Source organism: Giraffa tippelskirchi, chromosome 2 (assembly GCF_054371585.1).
Source record: "Giraffa tippelskirchi isolate mGirTip1 chromosome 2, T2T-mGirTip1v1.2.pri, whole genome shotgun sequence".
Taxonomy (NCBI): domain Eukaryota; kingdom Metazoa; phylum Chordata; class Mammalia; order Artiodactyla; family Giraffidae; genus Giraffa; species Giraffa tippelskirchi.
In genome coordinates, this window is record NC_137276.1 from 188245459 (window position 1) to 188263685 (window position 18227).

At 37.0% G+C, this 18227-nt stretch overlaps 1 protein-coding gene across 3 annotated transcripts in view; it reads right to left on the minus strand.

Moving 5' to 3' along the window:
- Positions 1-18227, minus strand: part of ADGRG7 (adhesion G protein-coupled receptor G7) — a 72880-nt gene that overhangs the window by 14388 nt on the left and 40265 nt on the right. For all 3 annotated transcript variants that reach the window (XM_081572444.1, XM_081572445.1, XM_081572446.1), the window contains exons 7-13: positions 15325-15464; positions 15104-15211; positions 11558-11721; positions 10837-10992; positions 7887-7999; positions 4479-4825; positions 2800-2896 (exon numbers count right to left, since the gene is read on the minus strand). In XM_081572444.1, coding sequence (XP_081428570.1) covers positions 2800-2896; positions 4479-4825; positions 7887-7999; positions 10837-10992; positions 11558-11721; positions 15104-15211; positions 15325-15464 — 1125 coding nt within the window. The remainder of the gene's footprint in view (positions 1-2799; positions 2897-4478; positions 4826-7886; positions 8000-10836; positions 10993-11557; positions 11722-15103; positions 15212-15324; positions 15465-18227) is intronic.

Sequence of the window (18227 nt, forward strand, 5' to 3'; positions counted from 1 at the left end):
GATTAGGTCCAGCCTTAAGTAAAATGGTGAGAAAGAGCAAAATTTATCTTCAGGGTTTTTGGCTTTCCTGTCCTTTCATCTGTAACCAAAAGACAACTCCCCCTGCCATTCCTCAACCTCACAATCCCCTACACAGAAGAAATACGAGGGCACTTGGCTAAGAATTTAATAAAATCCTACTGAGAAGTACTTCAAAATCTCAAGATACTTCTTTGGTGACTAAGCAAGTGGCCATCAAAGTTTTAAATTAAGAAGATGGACAGATTTCTGACCCAGGCAGCCTAGAGAAACACAGTTTAAATGAGGACGGCAGGATAGAGAAGAAAATGAACATCCAGCTCTATTGGATAAAGACAGAGTTGCGAGTTATGAAACAAGACAAAGATTTATCTTTATCTCTTTGAGTCTTGAGTTGTTTAAACTTTGGATAACACAGTTTCTAAGAATTACTATTTGTATTTTTGTCATGTGCATGTATGAATACAAATATCTATAAGGTCCTCAGCTACCTCACACAGATTGGGAGACCTGGACGGGGAACAGGCTTGGATGTCCGTGGCCGTGAAGAGGTATGCGTGAGGAAGAGGCACCTCCTTCCCTCACCCATCTTCTGTGTTTCTTGGAGAGATAGTCATTACAGATTTGTTCTCATGAGCCTCTCTTTAGTTATTCTGAATCTAATAACTCAGATTTTGAGACTGCTGAGAAGACAGATGGATTCTACATGGAGACTAATCCTTGTAGGAATGGGATTTCTAGAATTAAGATTTGAGAGTCACAAGCTCAAAGTTGAATCTGATGAACAGCTATGAACCTGAGGTCTGAAGAGCATTATAGGTGAACCTCAGGTGAAGCATTTAACTCCTTGGTGATTTTGTCATGAAACATGAAGAAAGATAGCTGTAGCAGATAGAGCATAGCTCCCAGAAAATTTTCCCTCAAGCATTATAATTTCCCAGTGGTTACTATAATCTTTCAGGAAAGTCTGAAACAGCCTATATGGTGGGACAGAGATCTGGGGGATAGAGCATTAAACAGGAGTATGGCCTGTCCTGCAGTCACCCCTTAGTTGGGTCCTGGCAGAAGTAGCAGTACATCAAGGGAACTGGGGTAGGGGTTTCAGACATGACTGGTAGAACTGGGAGCCATGGTTGGGGGACAGGGAGTATGGTATATTGAGAAGCAATTTCTGGGAGCATAACTCAAGAAAACCCAAAAAAGTCCTTCCTCTTTCTAAATATATCCTGAAGAAATGTGAACCTTGATGCGTGTGTACAGCATGGAAAGGGGAGAATAAGGGTCCAAGATGAAGCTAATATTCATGTTACACATCGTTTCCTTTCTTCCCAACTCTTATTTTCAGTTGCCAGTGTCTTGCCTAACATCTAACACTGTACTCAGGAAAGAATCTGCTCTCAGTTCTTTACTGCTCAGTGTGAATAAATTTAAGACAGCAGGCCTCTTTCTACCAAAGACTTCTATAGGCATGGGTCTAACCCTGTGGCTCAGTTAGGGTAGGAAATTAATAATAATGCAATTTGAGGTGAATTACCTTTCCCATGAGATATGTGCATCTTACTCTTGATCTTCAGTTGTGGAATTAAAATTTTAAAACCCATCAAAAGATATTTAATCTCAATTAAACAGAAAAAAATAGTGCCTGGAGCATGTGGCTGCTAAAGTCAAGCCAGGCAGTTAGCTCCCTATTTTACACTTGGTCATGGTCAGCCCTACAAATAGGTGAGCGCCCTGACACCACAGCCTTCCTTTGTGTATACTTGCACATTTCCGAGAGTTCTGTTCTGATCTGAGTTGGTCTGAGAATTAAAGCAGAATCCAAGGATAAGAATGGTTGCATTTATAAAATAAGAAGGGAAAATAAATTAAAAAGCAGTTAGCATTTGGCAGCAGAAATACACATAGAGTTCAGCCCAGCTTTCTTCTCAATCTCCTCATACAAATACCGTCTCCTCAAGCAAATACCATGCATTCAGGTACTCCCATTGCTTTTTTTCCCCAAACTTTAAACTTTTTATGTTGTGTTGGAGTACAGTCGATTAACAATGTTGTGGTAGTTTCAGGTGAATAGCAAAGGGACTCAGCCATACATATACATGGATCCATTCTCCCCCAAACTCCCCTCCCATCCAGCCTGGCACATAACATTGAGCAGAGTTGCATGTGCAATATAATAGGTCCCTGTTGGTTATCTGTTTTAAATATAGCAATGTGTACACGCAGGTACTCCCATTATTGACAGTTAATTATTCATGCTGGAGTCACAGAGAGAATTTATGTGTGATAAATCATCATGAACTATTCATTATAATCGTATCAACACAGAATTGGTTCAAAAGCATGGAGAGTGCTCAAGTTATAAAATGTTTTCACACTTGCTTGATCCCTCACAGTAACCCCAGAGCAGGTACTACTATTATTGTTACTCCCATTTTCTAGATAAGAAACTAAGATAAGGGGTTACTAAGGATCACACTTCTTGTTTCCTGTGATTTTCAGAGGTAATGAAAGAAGACAAATTTAATATTAAAAAGTTCACATTTATAAATTTAGAAGGAAGGTAATTACTTGCTTTGTAAATGGATTTATCATAGGAAATTTTCTTGTCATCACATTTAAAATATAATGTGCTCTTTGAGAATTTGAAATACACAGTTATAATATGACAGTTATAGAGTGAGATGCATATTACAAGGACCTTTGGACTCAATGTCATTGAATAATTACACTCTTAGTTACACTAAAAAAAAAAAAACGGGCATTTAAAAAATAAAAACTTACATTTCTTCTTGCCGGTAGTCTAACTCCCACTGTGAATTATTTCCATTCTGAGAACAAATAATTCCCACTGTCACAGCTACCACTATAGCTGGGACTCCTATGTGATAAAGAGAATCGCAGAATAAATAATTTACCCAAGCCTGGGATTAATTATAAAGACTATGAATGAATTATACATCTGACCTTTTTCAGGATATATTGTTATTTCTACTATAGACAATGTACTAAGTGATCTACAGATGCAGGTCAACAGTGGACATAGTTTTTCAGTGTTTTATTTTCCCTTTCATTGTTGGCTATGTGTACCAATCCTATACCACTTCCAATCTTTTTGTAACTGTTAACACAATGTCCACTCTTAAATGGCTCAAATCCTCTTTCATTTGAATAAATTTAAATTTAGATAACACTAAAACAACTCTCCTTTGCAGGAACCCATTAAATTTTTCAAATGATTTTTCTTAAAAGAGTCCTTGCTTATTTTACTTATATGCAGAGTACATCATGAGAAATGCTGAGCTGGAAGAAACACAAGCTGGAATCAAGATTGCTGGGAGAAATATCAATAACTTCAGGTATGCAGATGACACCACCCTTATGGCAGAAAGTGAAGAAGAACTAAAGAGCCTCTTGATGAAACTGAAAGAGGAGAGTGAAAAAGTTGGCTTAAAGCTCAACATTCAGAAAACTAAGATCATGGCATCTGGCCCCATCACTTCATGGCAAATGGATTGGGAAACAGTGGAAACAGTGGCTGACTTGATTTTTCTGGGCTCCAAAACCATTGCGGATGGTGCTTGCAGCCATGAAATTAAAAGATGCTTACTCCTTGGAAGGAAAGTTATGACCAACCTAGACAGAATATTAAAAAGCAAAGACATTACTTTGTCAACAAAGGTCTGTCTAGTCAAGACTATGGTTTTTCCAGTGGTCATGTATGGATGTGAGAGTTGGACTATAAAGAAAGCTGAGCACCAAAGAATTGATGCTTTTGAACTGTGGTGTTGGAGAAGACTCTTGAGAGTTCCTTGGACTGCAAGGAGATCCAACCAGTCCATCCTAAAGGAGATCAGTCCTGGGTGTTCATTGGAAGGACTGATTTTGAAAATGAAACTCCAGTACTTCGGCCACCTGATGCAAAGAGCTGACTCATTTGAAAAGACCCTGATGCTGAGAAAGATTGAGGGCAGGAGGAGAAGGGGATGGCAGAGGATGAGATGGCTGGATGGCATCACAAACTCAATGGACATGGATTTGGGTGGACTCTGGGAGTTGGTGATGGACAGGGAGGCCTGGCATGCTGTGGTTCATGGGATCGCAAAGAGCTGGACACGACTGAGCGACTGAACTGAACTGACTGTCTTGAAGTATTTTTTTTAAAGTAGCCAGGAGGTTGATTACATGTGGTCTAAATCTCAAGTCTAATTAACAGAGATGTTAAAAGAAATGAACATTTTGAAGTTAGCTCGTGATGTGTTTAGGATAGCTGCCTTGATCATATCTGCCTTCTTCACAGAAGACACTCCTTCACTAGACAGAAGGCACTGTTAGTGATTGCTGGATTTTCCATCTCTCCTATCTGAAGACCTTGTACTACTAGGTCTTCAATAGGTGTTTATTTAAATTAAATGATTTCACAAAAATTAAATTTCTGAGAAAGTAGAGAAGCAAACACTTACCCCATCCAATTAAAGAGTTAAAAAGGATGAAATGCTGAGGCAGAGGTTTCATGGTCCTAATTAGAAGGAAACAGAGCTGGGCAGCACTGAGCCCCATCCAGACAAAGGTCGCTAACCCAAAATAGTGCAGTAAGATAGCAATTGCAGTGCACTTGGGATTCGAGATGACAACAGTGTCTTGTCTGAGCATTTCATTATTACTCAAGCCAGTATTATTGGTGTCACTATTACTTGTCTTTATGTTCTTATTGGAGTTTTCAATTCCAAACACGAAGAAGAGGTTGAAGATCAACATTGATGCACACAGACTAACCAACACCCAGGTTACTGAGGTTTTTCTGACTTTCCTGAAAATAAAAAATATAATTAAATAAACAAAACAGCTACAAAAAAGAAACCCTAGTGAAATCGTGAGGTAACAAAAGGATATTATTACACATGTAAACCTAGCTCATAGCCCAGTTGGACCAGCTGGTAGACAGACCTTCCCAACTACATCAGAGAAACATTCTCTCCTCATCTGATTCCCACAAAGAAGTGAGTTCAAGAAAACAGGTTGATACCTCCTTTCTTGAAACTGTGTTCTAATCAAAGGTGATAGCTGTTCTCCAGAAATGCCCTTTTGTGAACTCTATTTCCAAGAATTTTCAGGCCCTGTGTATCCCCCTCCAAGTGACCTGATACAACTAAAGGAATGCAGCAGATGGCCTGGCAGCCAGAACCAAATTATCCATCAGATAAAGTGGTGCTTAGTCCACAATATGTTTGTATTTCTATGGTCCACAACAAGGTCTTCTAATGTAAAACAGAGCGTCTAATGTAAAAGAGGGCTTCCCTGGTGGCTCAGACAGTAAAGAATCTGCAGTGCAGAAGACCTGTGTTCGATCCCTGGGTTGGGAAGATCTCCTGGAGGAGGGCATGGCAACCCACTCCAGTATTCTTGCCTGGTGTATCCCCATGGACAGAGGAGCCTGGCGGGCTGCAGTCCATGGGGCTGCAGAGAGTCAGATACAACTGAGCAACTAAACACAATGTAAAACATGCCTGAGGACTATTCTTTCATCTGAAGATATAATTTGAGGGTGTAAAACCAAGTACTCTTCAAAACTCATGACATATCATAGTTCTTTGTATATTATGGTACGAAAGTGAAAGTGTTAGTCGCTCTGTTGTATCCGACTCTTTGTGACCCCAGAGACTGTAGCCAGCTAGGCTCCTCTGTCCATGGAATTCTCCAGGCAAGAATACTGGTGTGGGTTGCCATTCCCTTCTCCAGGGAATCTTCCCCACCCAGGAATCAAACCCAGGTCTCTGGCACTGCAGGCAGATTCTTTACCGTCTGAGCCACCAGGGGAGCCTACAGTCCTGTATTAAAAAAAGTTATAAAATTTCCACTCACTACCATCCAGACCTTTCTGTGTTTTTCAGACTACAAGGCCTCTTGAAATAACTATTTCCCCTATTAATGTGCTTAAAGTTCTAACACCTTCAAGTACTTCTCTATTTCTAATGTCTCAGAATCTGATGAACAAATCTGTTTGCCAATTATATTAATATATGCTTTATGATTTTGCAACATTGATGACAATTAGAAGGAGTGAGATTTTAGGCAAACAAATTAATTATGCAGCTACCACAACTTATTCAGATGGGATCAAATAAATGTTGTAGTGTCTTTTCAGATGAAAGCATAGACAGAAGAGCTTTCACTTTATGTGACAGACTTGTAATTATATGGCATGTAATTTTCCTTCAAGGCACTTACCACAATTTATAATTATATATTTATTTCTGTATATATGTGTTTAATGTCTGTCTTCTCCCCAAAATGTAAATTCCAAGGGAGATGATCTGTCTTGTTCATAGTTTTATATTTACCTCCTCACATGTTGCTTAGAGCCTCACACTGTAGGACAAAGGTGACTAAAGAGACACAATTGAGGGGGATGGGAAACAGCTAAAATGGACATTACTGGAACAACTGGAGAAATGTGAATATGGATATTAACATGATAACATTATATTAATGTTAAATTCTTGAGTTAAATTTTCTGAGGATAATAATATTATGTAGGAGTGCCCTTGTACATACATGCTTGAAGAATTTAGAGATGATGGTCATGATATTCACAACTTACTTTCAAAATTTCAGGAAAAAACAGAACAAGAGAGAAAACAAAATATTAATAACTGGTGAATCCAAGTGAAGGGTATATGGGTGTTCAGTATTCTCTTTCAACTTTTCTGTAGACTTTTATTAATTTTTTTTTAATCAAACTTCAGGGAAAAAAAATGTTTAAGTAGCAATACCTTTAGAACAAAAAACCCCCTGAATCTACACATCTGAGAAAACAGTTGTGAAGGAATTTATCAGGGAGAAATAATTCTGAAAAAAAGAAGCATTGTGAGACATCTTGAGTTTGAGAAGAAACCAGGTGGGAATGCACAATCGACCCATTTATTCCACAGATACCCATGGGCCAGGTACTGTGCTCAGCCCTGGATGGACTTATAAAAACAAGACAAGAGAAAACAGCCACAACAAAAGCAAAGGAGGTCACATCCACATCAATTTTCATGTTTAATGGGAAAACAGTAGACCAATAAGCTAATAAATGAACATGCTTACATTTACAAATTGTTACCAATGTAGCATGTGACAAAAAATAACAAGTGCTGTGCAAAATTGGATCTTGAGTGAGGAGGTCAAGGTAGAAAGAAATATGTGTTTATGCTTATTTTTAAAATTAGTTTTTTTAAAAAAAAACTATGTATTTAAAAATCTTTTAAAACATTTCACCATTTGAACACTTAATATAGTTTAAAATTTACTTTTATCCTCAAAAACTTGCTAATTAGCAATGTTTCTTTTGCAAATGCAAATTGGTAGTTATGCTTCTATTCAATACTAAGGAACTATGGCATTAATGAGCTAGTGTTGTTATTTAGTCGTATCTGACTCTTTTGTGACCCCATCGACTGGAGCCCACCAGACTCCTCTGTCCATGAAATTTCCCAGGCAAGAATAGTTGCATGGTTGCCATTTCCTTCTCCAGGGGATCTTCCTTACCCAGGGATCAAATCTATGTCTCCTGCTTGGCAGGTGGATTCTATACCACTGAGCCACCAGGAAAGCCCATTAATGAGCTATAGGACCACATTAATTTTACATGATAAACATGGTATATAATTTTACTTCAAGTCACATAACATATCTTGTAGTTATATATTTACTTATGAGTATTTCTTAGCCTCTCCAGGGCTGAGTATCCTATAAAATGAGCATGATGAGCTAAATCTCATTTCCTTTCTAGTTCCAAGAGGCTGTATTCTAACGGAAATATGCTGAGAGGAAATAATATGAGGGTAACAATTTCTCTCATGAGATGAGCCTGCTTCCCTTCTTACCTGGTGCCGATCTGAAATATAATTGTGAGAGCCAGACCAGCAATGGACAGTGCACATCCAAATGTGGAAAATACATCTAGTGATTCAGGATATTTATATTCCTTTTTGAAACTCTGGAAAATAAGTTAAGACTCATTATTTTAAAATAGCTACTCTGAAATATTTACAAAAGTCAACATCACAAAGAGTTACATTGGTTAAAACAGTCAAATATATTGGTCAAAATATCCAGATATGTCTTTTTATATAAAGGTGTATTTTAAAAGGAAATAAATCAACCCCTTCATCTCTAAGCAGTATTCATGAAATAGTGGCTTGAGAACAGTTATCTAATTCAGTGGGGGAAGACATAAATACTATTCTTTAATGTCTAAAATCAAAGTTGTTTGTGTTATCTAAATTGGCTAGAGTTGTTTTATTTACCTGTTACATTATTTGTATGCACAACTGTAATCCAAGGGGAAACCTGCATATCTAAGCTCATATACTAAAAATAAAGTTGCAGAAATATTTTTCTGGATATGAAAAGATAGTCACAAGATCCTGTTCATTTTTGCTTTTGGAAAGGGGGACCTAACCGTTGCGAAATATATCTATATCTACCCCAGTATTTTAGTATATAGTCTCAGAAAAGTATGTTCCATATAAGTATGTACTCTTAGAAATGTGGAGAGGTAATAATGGTGGTCACTGGGTGAATAGAGACATATGTACAGAATTATTTTTGCCTGCCTATACTTTTTAATTTTTCAAATTGTTATTATTAGAAAAGCTGTATATGCTTATTTATAAAACATGAAAGTTAAATACAGAGATATAATTTTAAAACACCCAAGTTCCTCTTTAGTGCTATTACCCCACATCATACCCTGCCATCTCTTTTCCAGAGGTGATCTTATTTTTATTTTTGGCTCTGCCAGGTGGCTTGTGGTGTCTTAGTTCCCCAACCAGGGATCAAACCCATGCCCTCTGCAGTGGAAAAGCACACCCTAACAACTGGACCACCAGGGAATTCCCCAGAGGTGACCTTTTTTAACTTGTTTACAAATATTATCTACATCTCTTGCACAAATATACAGGGGTTTGTTAACATAATCAGATTATTTTCAAATTGCTATTTTAATGTTTAAATATCATAAACATTTTTCCATATCAGTGTATTTCTGCTTAGTAAGTAGACTTTCACTCTATATGCATTGAGTATGTATAGCTTTAGTAGGAAAAAAATAAAAAAAATAAACTTCATTTTAAAAAAATCATAAGGGCTTTCCTGGTGGCTCAGTGGTAAAGAATCTGCTTACCAATGCAAGGGACACAGGTTCGATCCCTGATCTGGGAAGATCCCACATGCCATGGAGCAACTTGGGTTATCCACCAACTATGAAGCCAAAGTACCACGACTACTGAAACCCTCGCACCCTAGAGCCTGTGCTCTTCAACAAGAGAAGCCACCACAATGAAAAGCCTGTGTAGAGAAAAGCCCATGCAGCAACAAAGACCCAGCATAGCTAAAAATAAATAAATATAAACAAAATTATGTTAAAAAATAAAAAAATTATAAGACAAAAATGTCACATTACTTCCTATGTGTAGTATACTAAGTAGATGACAAAGAATCATAGAATATATAGATCTTTAGATCTTAGAAATCATCTATTCACTCAAAGTCTATCTGCTCTTAAACTTTACCTATTAATACAATTCTAATCACCTTTTTAAACATTTTGCAACTCAAAAGTAATGATAAATATTAATATGTGGGCATTGAGGCAGATTCAGATATTAGTAAGAACAGTTGAAAGTCTGACCTCAAAACAGGAGGAAAAAAACTATGAAAGTATAACTTGTATCATTTAATATGTAAAGCAATATGAGTTTTACACAGCTATTCAGTAATACTAATGATCTTAAGATATCAAAAACGTTAAAATTTTATCTTTACTATTTTCTGATTGAGAAAGCAGATCTCTCTATAATGCAAGTTATAAAATAATCAAAATCAATTTTAAATATTTGGTAATTAAAATAAGAAAATGATAATTACTTCAAACATATTTTAAAAGCAAGACTCTATAATTTGATATTCTATGCTATACCAGTATGTTCTGATCCCCGTTGGATTCCCAAATATGGGTATTTCTTAGCTACCAGAAAATTAAAACATCCACTTCTTTGGAAGATTTATAGTGTTAAGAGCCTCTTAATAAGGGGAAGACATTCTACATCCCTCCCCATTCCACTGTAGTATAAAAACATTCCATCTAGAATAAAAAATAAATATTTTTCCTTTTGCCAGAATAATAGGTTTCTAGAAATGCAATAACGAAGCTCCTCTTCCTAAAAAGGTCAGTTCAAGAACTCTCAAGAGGTGTATAAACACCTGCATACCAGAGCTGTTCCCAGTTACTCATACAGGGTAGCACCAGAGTGAAAAGAACACATACAGAAACTATGGGACAAGTTGAATTAGAAAGCTCTTCTTCTTATACCTTCTGGCATATACACTTAGTAACTTAGATGAATATAATGGAAAAAGCTCTGGGTAACTTATTCAAACTGCCCACCCACAGCTATATACATACTGAACCATCTTTACCACTCAGCTATACAGCCTTACCTCTGGCTGGAGCAACTTCATGCTTCAGACATGCAAGTTAGTTGAATGGAGTCTGTCAGCTCCTCTTTTGCACATGGGCTCCCTTCTCATTATTAAATACACAGTACTGAATTCATCTATCTTGAGACTATTTTGCAAAAAGCTCTATTCTAATTGCCTTTACCAGTACTTCTTTTTTTCATTCTCTAACTTCATTCCTTGTTTTCCTATTTAATCTAAGTCGAGTTGAATGTCTATGTAAACTAATCCCCAAATTATCTCCAATCAGCACATATCACAATTGTGTATAAGTAAAACTCTTGTCCAGAAAGAGATTACCATGTAAACCCTTACCATCAATACGGCAAAGTTAGTAGTATGGTTGCAGTGGCAGCGTAGAAATCCATCAGTGACCCCCTCTTTGTGACAGCCATGTGTGTCCCAATCCTTCATGGAAAAATTCCAATAGACGCAGGCATAGGAATGAAGCTGGAATTCTGTTTGGTTGTACTGTGAATTAATAAGACAATGGCAACTGATCTTTTCAAAGTGCTTAATTGTATGGAAAAAATCAAACAGGCTAAGATAAGCTTGAAGTGAAAGTTTTAGCCACTCAGTCATGTCTGACTCTTTGAGACCCAATCGACTATATAGCCCACTAGACTCCTCTGTCTGTGGGATTTCCCAGGCAAGAACACTGGAGTGGGTTGCTATTCCCTTCTCCAGGAGATCTTCCCAAGCCAGGGATTGAACTCAGGTCTCCTGCACTGCAAGCAGATTCTTTACCATCTCAGCTACCCATATGAGAAATCAATCGTATGATTATGTATGATATGTACTGATACAAAGCATAGCATCTTTATTACAGATTAAGGAGAAGAAAGAGGATATAAAATTCAAAGTAGTTAATTTTGCACTTAGCTAGTGTGATAAAAATATGGATGGGGGAGAAGTTAAAGTCAGTCCTGTCATACAAACTTTCAAAGAGATGTTCTGTGGATTTCTTTTGCCCAAACTGTCCCTGCTTTTGTAATCAAGAGTGGGTGGAATTATTTCTGTTAATGGGAAAACTCACCCTTGGACTGAAGACCATTTCAACAGAAGCACTCTGATCTTCCACGTTTTCATTTGTTTTGCTTGAGACGATTTTTTGACTAAAGTCTGATTTAGTTATAAAAGTTTTTGATTGGAAAAGCTTGTTGTTTTGATACACTACAAAGCCACATGCCTTGACATTAGCTGTGAGGGGAGAAAAAGACACTAAAATCAATAAGGGAACCCTAGGGTAAGTAAGAAAGTCCCATGCCATCACTGAACTGCATGATTGCTTAACACTCGAGTGAAATACAGAAAATAATGGTCTGCTGGCTGCCTTTATTTGACTGCAGCATCTAATTAACACATACAACATATGATTAGCCATTCCACCCACATTAATTTTTTTCCTAAGATTCCTTATGTTCTAAATGGAAACCATAATTTCTGCCTAATCCACCTAAAAAAAAAACACTAAAAGGATCCCATGTATAAAGTAAACATTCTTGCTTTCTATGCAGTGAGACAGTAAACACAATGTACAGGTAGCTCAAGACCATGTTGCTTCCCCCACTGACAGTCATTGAATAAGAAACAGCAGAGAGTGATCATCAGGACAGCAGAGCCTAAAGCACTGCTCTGGGAGGTCTGGATCCTATTCAGAAGGACTGAGCAGTTTTTAGCAAGTTTATTAAATCACAGAGCCAGCAGCTCAAGTTGTGCATATCAGGGATTCTTTCAATGGAGTAAATACTTTCCATCAGCTCTTGAACTACTGGTCTCCGCTACTTCAAGACAATCACAGGCTTTTTCCCAAGGCTGGAAGATGACAGGGACACATTCCTTCAGGACACTGGAAAAAGTGGTCAGCTGTTTCTCAGAGACCCTACAAGAGCATGGCTGCAACAGGGGGTTCTGCAGTGAGGCTGCTGGCCATGGCAATGGTCAAACAGAACCACCTTTGAAATGCCTCCTGACACTTCATAGAACTCTTGGCCATATTTAAAACAACGGAAGCAACAACAGTGAATATACATTTTAGCTGAATAAATTCCCTAAACTCTGCTATCTTTTACAAGTGAAAAGCTTGCATGTATTTGTGTGTGTGTGTGTATGTGTCTCTGTGCGTATATACATACACACATATATATTATATACATTATAAGTACAAAGAAAACTAAAATAGTGGTGGTTGGACCAGCATAATCAGTCTTGTGCTTTGAGAGATAGGTAGGCAAGGCCCTGACAGCCCCCAACACATCCTCCACAGCCCCCACTTTGCTCTGTCCTCTTCTGGTAAATAAAGACATTGGCTTCTGAAGAGCTTTCACATCACATTGAGCCTGCCAAATTGTTCCTTCTTTGTCACACTAAGTGACAAAGTTAACCCTAAAAATGTAGTATAGCTGTTTTTTAATCTTATTTTTATAAAAGAATGACATGCTTGATGTAAAATCCAAATCCATATAAGTATATACATTTAAAAAATGAAATTTTCTACTCACCCCTCTCCTCATTCCTACAGTATTCTGGTTGTTTATTAGAAAATCATCTTTTCATTTAGATAATTAGATTCACTAGAATAAATTACACTTACTATTATCTTATAATTTTAAAAGAATCTCCATATTTCTAGATATAATCCTCCTTAATGTTTATTTATATTTTCTCTCTCTTTTCTTAATCAAATTTATCAGAAGCTTGCATATATTTCATTAGTCTTTCATGGAATCAATATTTTATTTTGTTGACCCATCTAACATTTGTTAATTATGTCCCATTTTTATTAATTTATGCCATTTTATTAATTCCTTTTTTTTAGATTTCCTAGCAATTTATTCTACTTTTTATGCCTCTTTAGGTGAATGATTTTTTTTTCAACAATTTCTCTTATTATCTAATAGATTTATTAAAGGAGATACACTTTCCTTTAATTACATCTTTGCCCACATTCCACAGGGTTTCATCTATGAAGTTCTCATTGCTATTAATTTTCAAGTAATCTGTAATCTGCCCTTTAATTTCCTTCCTAACAATGGTATTTTTAAATTTCTAATTGGATAAAATTTTGGCTATTCTTAATGGTACATTTCTAGTTTCATTGCTTTGTGGTCAGGAACTATGTCCTGTATAGCTTTATTTTTAATTAATTTATTTTTAATTGAAGGATAATTGCTTTACAATATTGTGTTGGTTTCTGCCATACATCAACATGAATCAGCCATAGGTAAAATGTGTAAGTTTTTCTATTTGGACTAATAGTTTTTGAAGCACTCCATAGATATTTGAAAAAAAATTTTATTATCTATTTTCTGTCTATAAAACTACATACACACACAAATGTATATAAAGGTCAAGTTTATTAACTATTTTTTGTCTACTTGATCTTCAGTTTCTGCAGTAACTTTATATTTCTCCCTATAACACAAGGTTGTTGATGTGACCCTGTATTTCCAATAATTTTTGCTTATATACTTCAATCTTGAAGTCTTTTTAAAAAACTTAATATAAAAACATGTTCCTTTCAGTCCAATCTGAGTCTTTGACTCTAGACAGTGTTACTTCAACTCATTTGACTATAATGATAGTTTATATGAAATCAAAAATTAGATCTACCTTTCAACAAACATAAACACAAATTCTAGGTTCATTAAAGACCTAAATGTAAACATAAACACTAAAAATTTTCAGAAGACAATGTAGAAGACTATAATTGTGACTTTAGTAGAGTAATGAATTTAAATACCAGTTATAGAAAAAAAGATTGATACCTTGGACTGCATTATAAAGTAAAATTTGAGTATTACAAATGTCATGAAAAGCCAAGTAAAAGATAGCTACAGACTGGAGAGAAGATATTTGCAATTTATATAACCAATAAAGAATTGGTTAGCCAATTAGAAATATATCACCAATGAGAATTATGAATTTAGTCTTTCTAAAATATGCACTTTTTGGCACTGGATTTTTCATTTGGGGAGAAAATAAAAGTAAATGTGTGCATTCAGTCTGCTTTATTGTAGTCAAATTGTCAATTTTAGACTTTGAATAGTACAGGCATGGCAAGTTAGACACGAGAATTTCTAAAAGGTTATATGCAAGACGATAAGGAGCTCATGATGGGCACCATACTAGGAGATAACCTAAAATTAGTACTGCTATATGATGACTGTGTCAATTACATAAAGAATCCCAAGGACAAGTCAATAGGATGAATTTAAGCCTGTGAGTACCAGTCCACTAGTAAACATGGGCAAAGTTTATGACTGAGTACTTTTTAAGTGTATTTTTAAGTATAAAACTGAGCCATTTGGCTACATTTTTGGTGGAAAACAGATTGTGTTCATAAGCCAGAGCATTTCAATTCTGTCACCCTCCAAGTGTTTTTGAAAAGAAAGAGAGGGGGGAAAAAATCATCTCTGTGGCCTAGAATAATAGACTTGAGATTACCAGAATTTGTCAGAGCTCAAACATACTCACACGCAAATTATTCAGTATTAAGTAAACATAATTTCTTGCTCAATGGATTTTAAATTAATTCCATGAATTTGAGTGCATTTTTCAAGCAACGTAATTTGAGACCTACTTTTCGAGGTGTTGAGCAAGATCTGAAGTTCAGCCTGTTCGTTGAGATTCAGTTTGTCTACGTCTACATTTACAAATGCGGAACCAGAAATCAGAGAATTGCTAGTTCCTATGAGAAGGAAAAAAAGCAGAATTTTATAAAAGTCTACACTTTCATGAATAGAGCATTATTGGTAGCAGAATATTCTCTGCTATTACAAGAACATAAAACAAACAACTTACCTTTCAGTACAGTGAAGAGAACACCTGTAGACCCCTCATTGCCTCCTGAAGAGAAATTAACTGACTGTATTGCTATATTAGGTTCTACCACTGACTGGTTGCCCAAAGACAGGGAATAAGTCTCCATTTGCTCAATAAGCCTGCATAGAATAAAATGTAACAACACACTATTATTGAGATTTGTTATAAAATCAGTTGTGTGTGTCCCACATTCCAGTAGAAAGGAATGCCCACAGAACTCAAGCAATCACAATATTGGCACAATCCTGTAAAAATATTGATTTTTTTTTTAAATCAGAGTCTTACTTTGTTACATGTACTTTCTTCTTCTTTTTTTAACTGATTCATGTTGATGTATGGCAGAAACCAGCACAATATTGTAAAGCAACTATCCTTCAATTAAAAATAAATTAAAAAATAAAGTTATACAGGACATGGTTCCTGACCACGATGCAATGAAACTACAAATGTACCATTAAGAATAGCCAAAATTTTTCTGGTAAACTCTCCCCACTGTAGGGTACCTTGGACATAGATGCCAGAAAGCTAGAATTCAAGAAGGACAGATTTCCCAATAGAAAGTCTTTGTTATGTTGGTCTTCTCATAAAAGGACGGCACTGCCACGCCCTCTTATTGACCAGTTACGTGATTCTTGTTTCTCCAGGGTTGCGACTCAATATCCACTTATTTAACTCTCTCCTCTCACCCAAAGCCCTCGGATTTCAAAACGTTGAAGTGTTGAGTCCTGAGGTGACAGTTCACAGGGAATTGTGGAAGAGCAGAACACTGAGCTCATTGCCTCAGCTATTAACTAAGCACTGAAGCTTTTCACAATGCTTGTTTCTACTCTGGATAAGTTCAAAGACAGATTGGATGGACAGTGGGAGGGAGTGGGGGGAATCTGTAAGTTCGGTGTTCTCCAAAGATAAATTGGCTTAGACGGTCAAGAATCTGCCTGCAATGTGGGAGCCCGGGTTCAACCCCTGTGTCTGAAAGATCCCCTAAAATAGGAAATGGCAACCTGCTCCAGTTTTCTTGCCTGGAGAATCCCATGGACAGGGGAGCCTGGTGGGCTACAGTCCATGGGGTCACAAAGAGCTAGACATGACTGAGTGACTTTGACTTTCAAAGATAAGTCATAAGATTGTTTCTTTTTCCTGTTTCCCATAAAAATATTTGCATTCTTTCTGTTCCTGACAAAACAAAATGTCTATGTCTAAGACAACTGTTCAATCTAATTTTCCCAGAAATGAAAGAATTTCATTAAAATGTAATTATTCTTCATTCTAAAACTTTATTCCTGCCATTAATATATCTTTGCCCTTCCCCAAGTGACATTAAAAAAAGAAAATTTTAAATAATTAAAGAAATTTCGTAAAGAGAATGTAGTAACCATTCATAAGGAAACAGTCAAGTAAAGTCACTATTTCAAAAGTTTTCCTTTCATAATACTATTTTCTGTAATTTTCAGCAATTCACACTATGTATTTCCCACTTAATGAATAACAATGAAACCTCAGAGCTGCTTTCAACAGGAGGAACACCTAACAAAGCTCCAATCTGCTAGGAACATAATTCATTCAACCAACAGTATCTGTTGAGCATCCACTAAAAGCTCAGTACCTGTGAAACACTGGGGATACTAAGGGAAGCTTCTTCAGGCATTGAAGGCTAACAGGGAAAATGTGCTAGATGAGTGGGAGTGTTTGCCATTTTCAAGGGTTGCTCTAGCCATGGCCACGTGTAAGGCGTTTATTCCTCACATATTATTCTTTCCTCCTCTTGTCATTATGATCGGATGATAGGTGGGTGCCGGTCAGGAGACTGGCCATCAACCTGGTACCAATGACGAGAAGAAGCAATCAGATCCCCTTTCACTCAGGAATCTTCCATTAGTGCAGCAATTATATCAGAAAAGCCTGGCTTTAACAGGGCCCAGAGAAGTCATTATGGCTGGCCCTCCTTATCTCAAGTTTCGCATCCGTGGTTGGTTGAATCTGCCAATGTGGAGCCTCCCGCTGATACAAAGAGCCAACTACACCATTTTATATAAGGGATTTGGGCATCTGGGAATTCTGGTATCTGTGGGGAGCAGGCAAGGTAAGAGAGAGGGTGGTCCTGGAACCAACCTCCCATGTATATTGGGGAAAGACAGCATATCATTGTAAGGATAAACACAAATTTAAAATGAGAGGCTTAATTCTTCCTGTTGAAAATAAGAGAAGATATTTCCCTCCCCTGGGAATGAAAGAAAGGAAAAGTCAGAGTGAGATGCACCACAAAAGCTGGTGTCTATCAGGAGAATTTGCACTCTGGTCTCAGGTCAGTGGAAGAGTTGCCTCGAGGAACAATCTCCTTCCAAGGGAGAGAGGAGAGAGAGTACCTCTGCTGGCAGGTCACCAAGATTTTTCTCCTGAGGAGAGCTAAAGGGTTGGGGACCTGATCTTTGGTCTGGAAGCTGAAGACGAAAGTCTTATCTACATGAATAAAGACCTGAGTCCACAGCAGTTTATGCAAAAGATCACCTGGGAGAGGGTAAACTGATAGCCCATCATCAGAAAAATAAGTAGACTAGAAATTCAGAATGGGAGGAAGGAGGGTCTGAGTGTGGTTATATCAATTCATATTTCAACACGTCCTATATTTAAATGTTTCATTTATTCCTTTACATACCTTCTTTGATGCCATTTGGAATTTACACATAAATCACACAGCCTTTTTTTTTCCTTCCATGCCAGAAGACAATAAAAATCTTAACTATTTATTGTTGGGACAGTGTTTTCATCTGTCTCATGACCTGTGACTTTCTCAGCCAAATCCCACAATGGCTCTTTCCTCAGCCTTCTCACCAAAACCATCCACTCTTCCCCTTTGCCTCCAGCAAGACTGCAAACACAGAGCC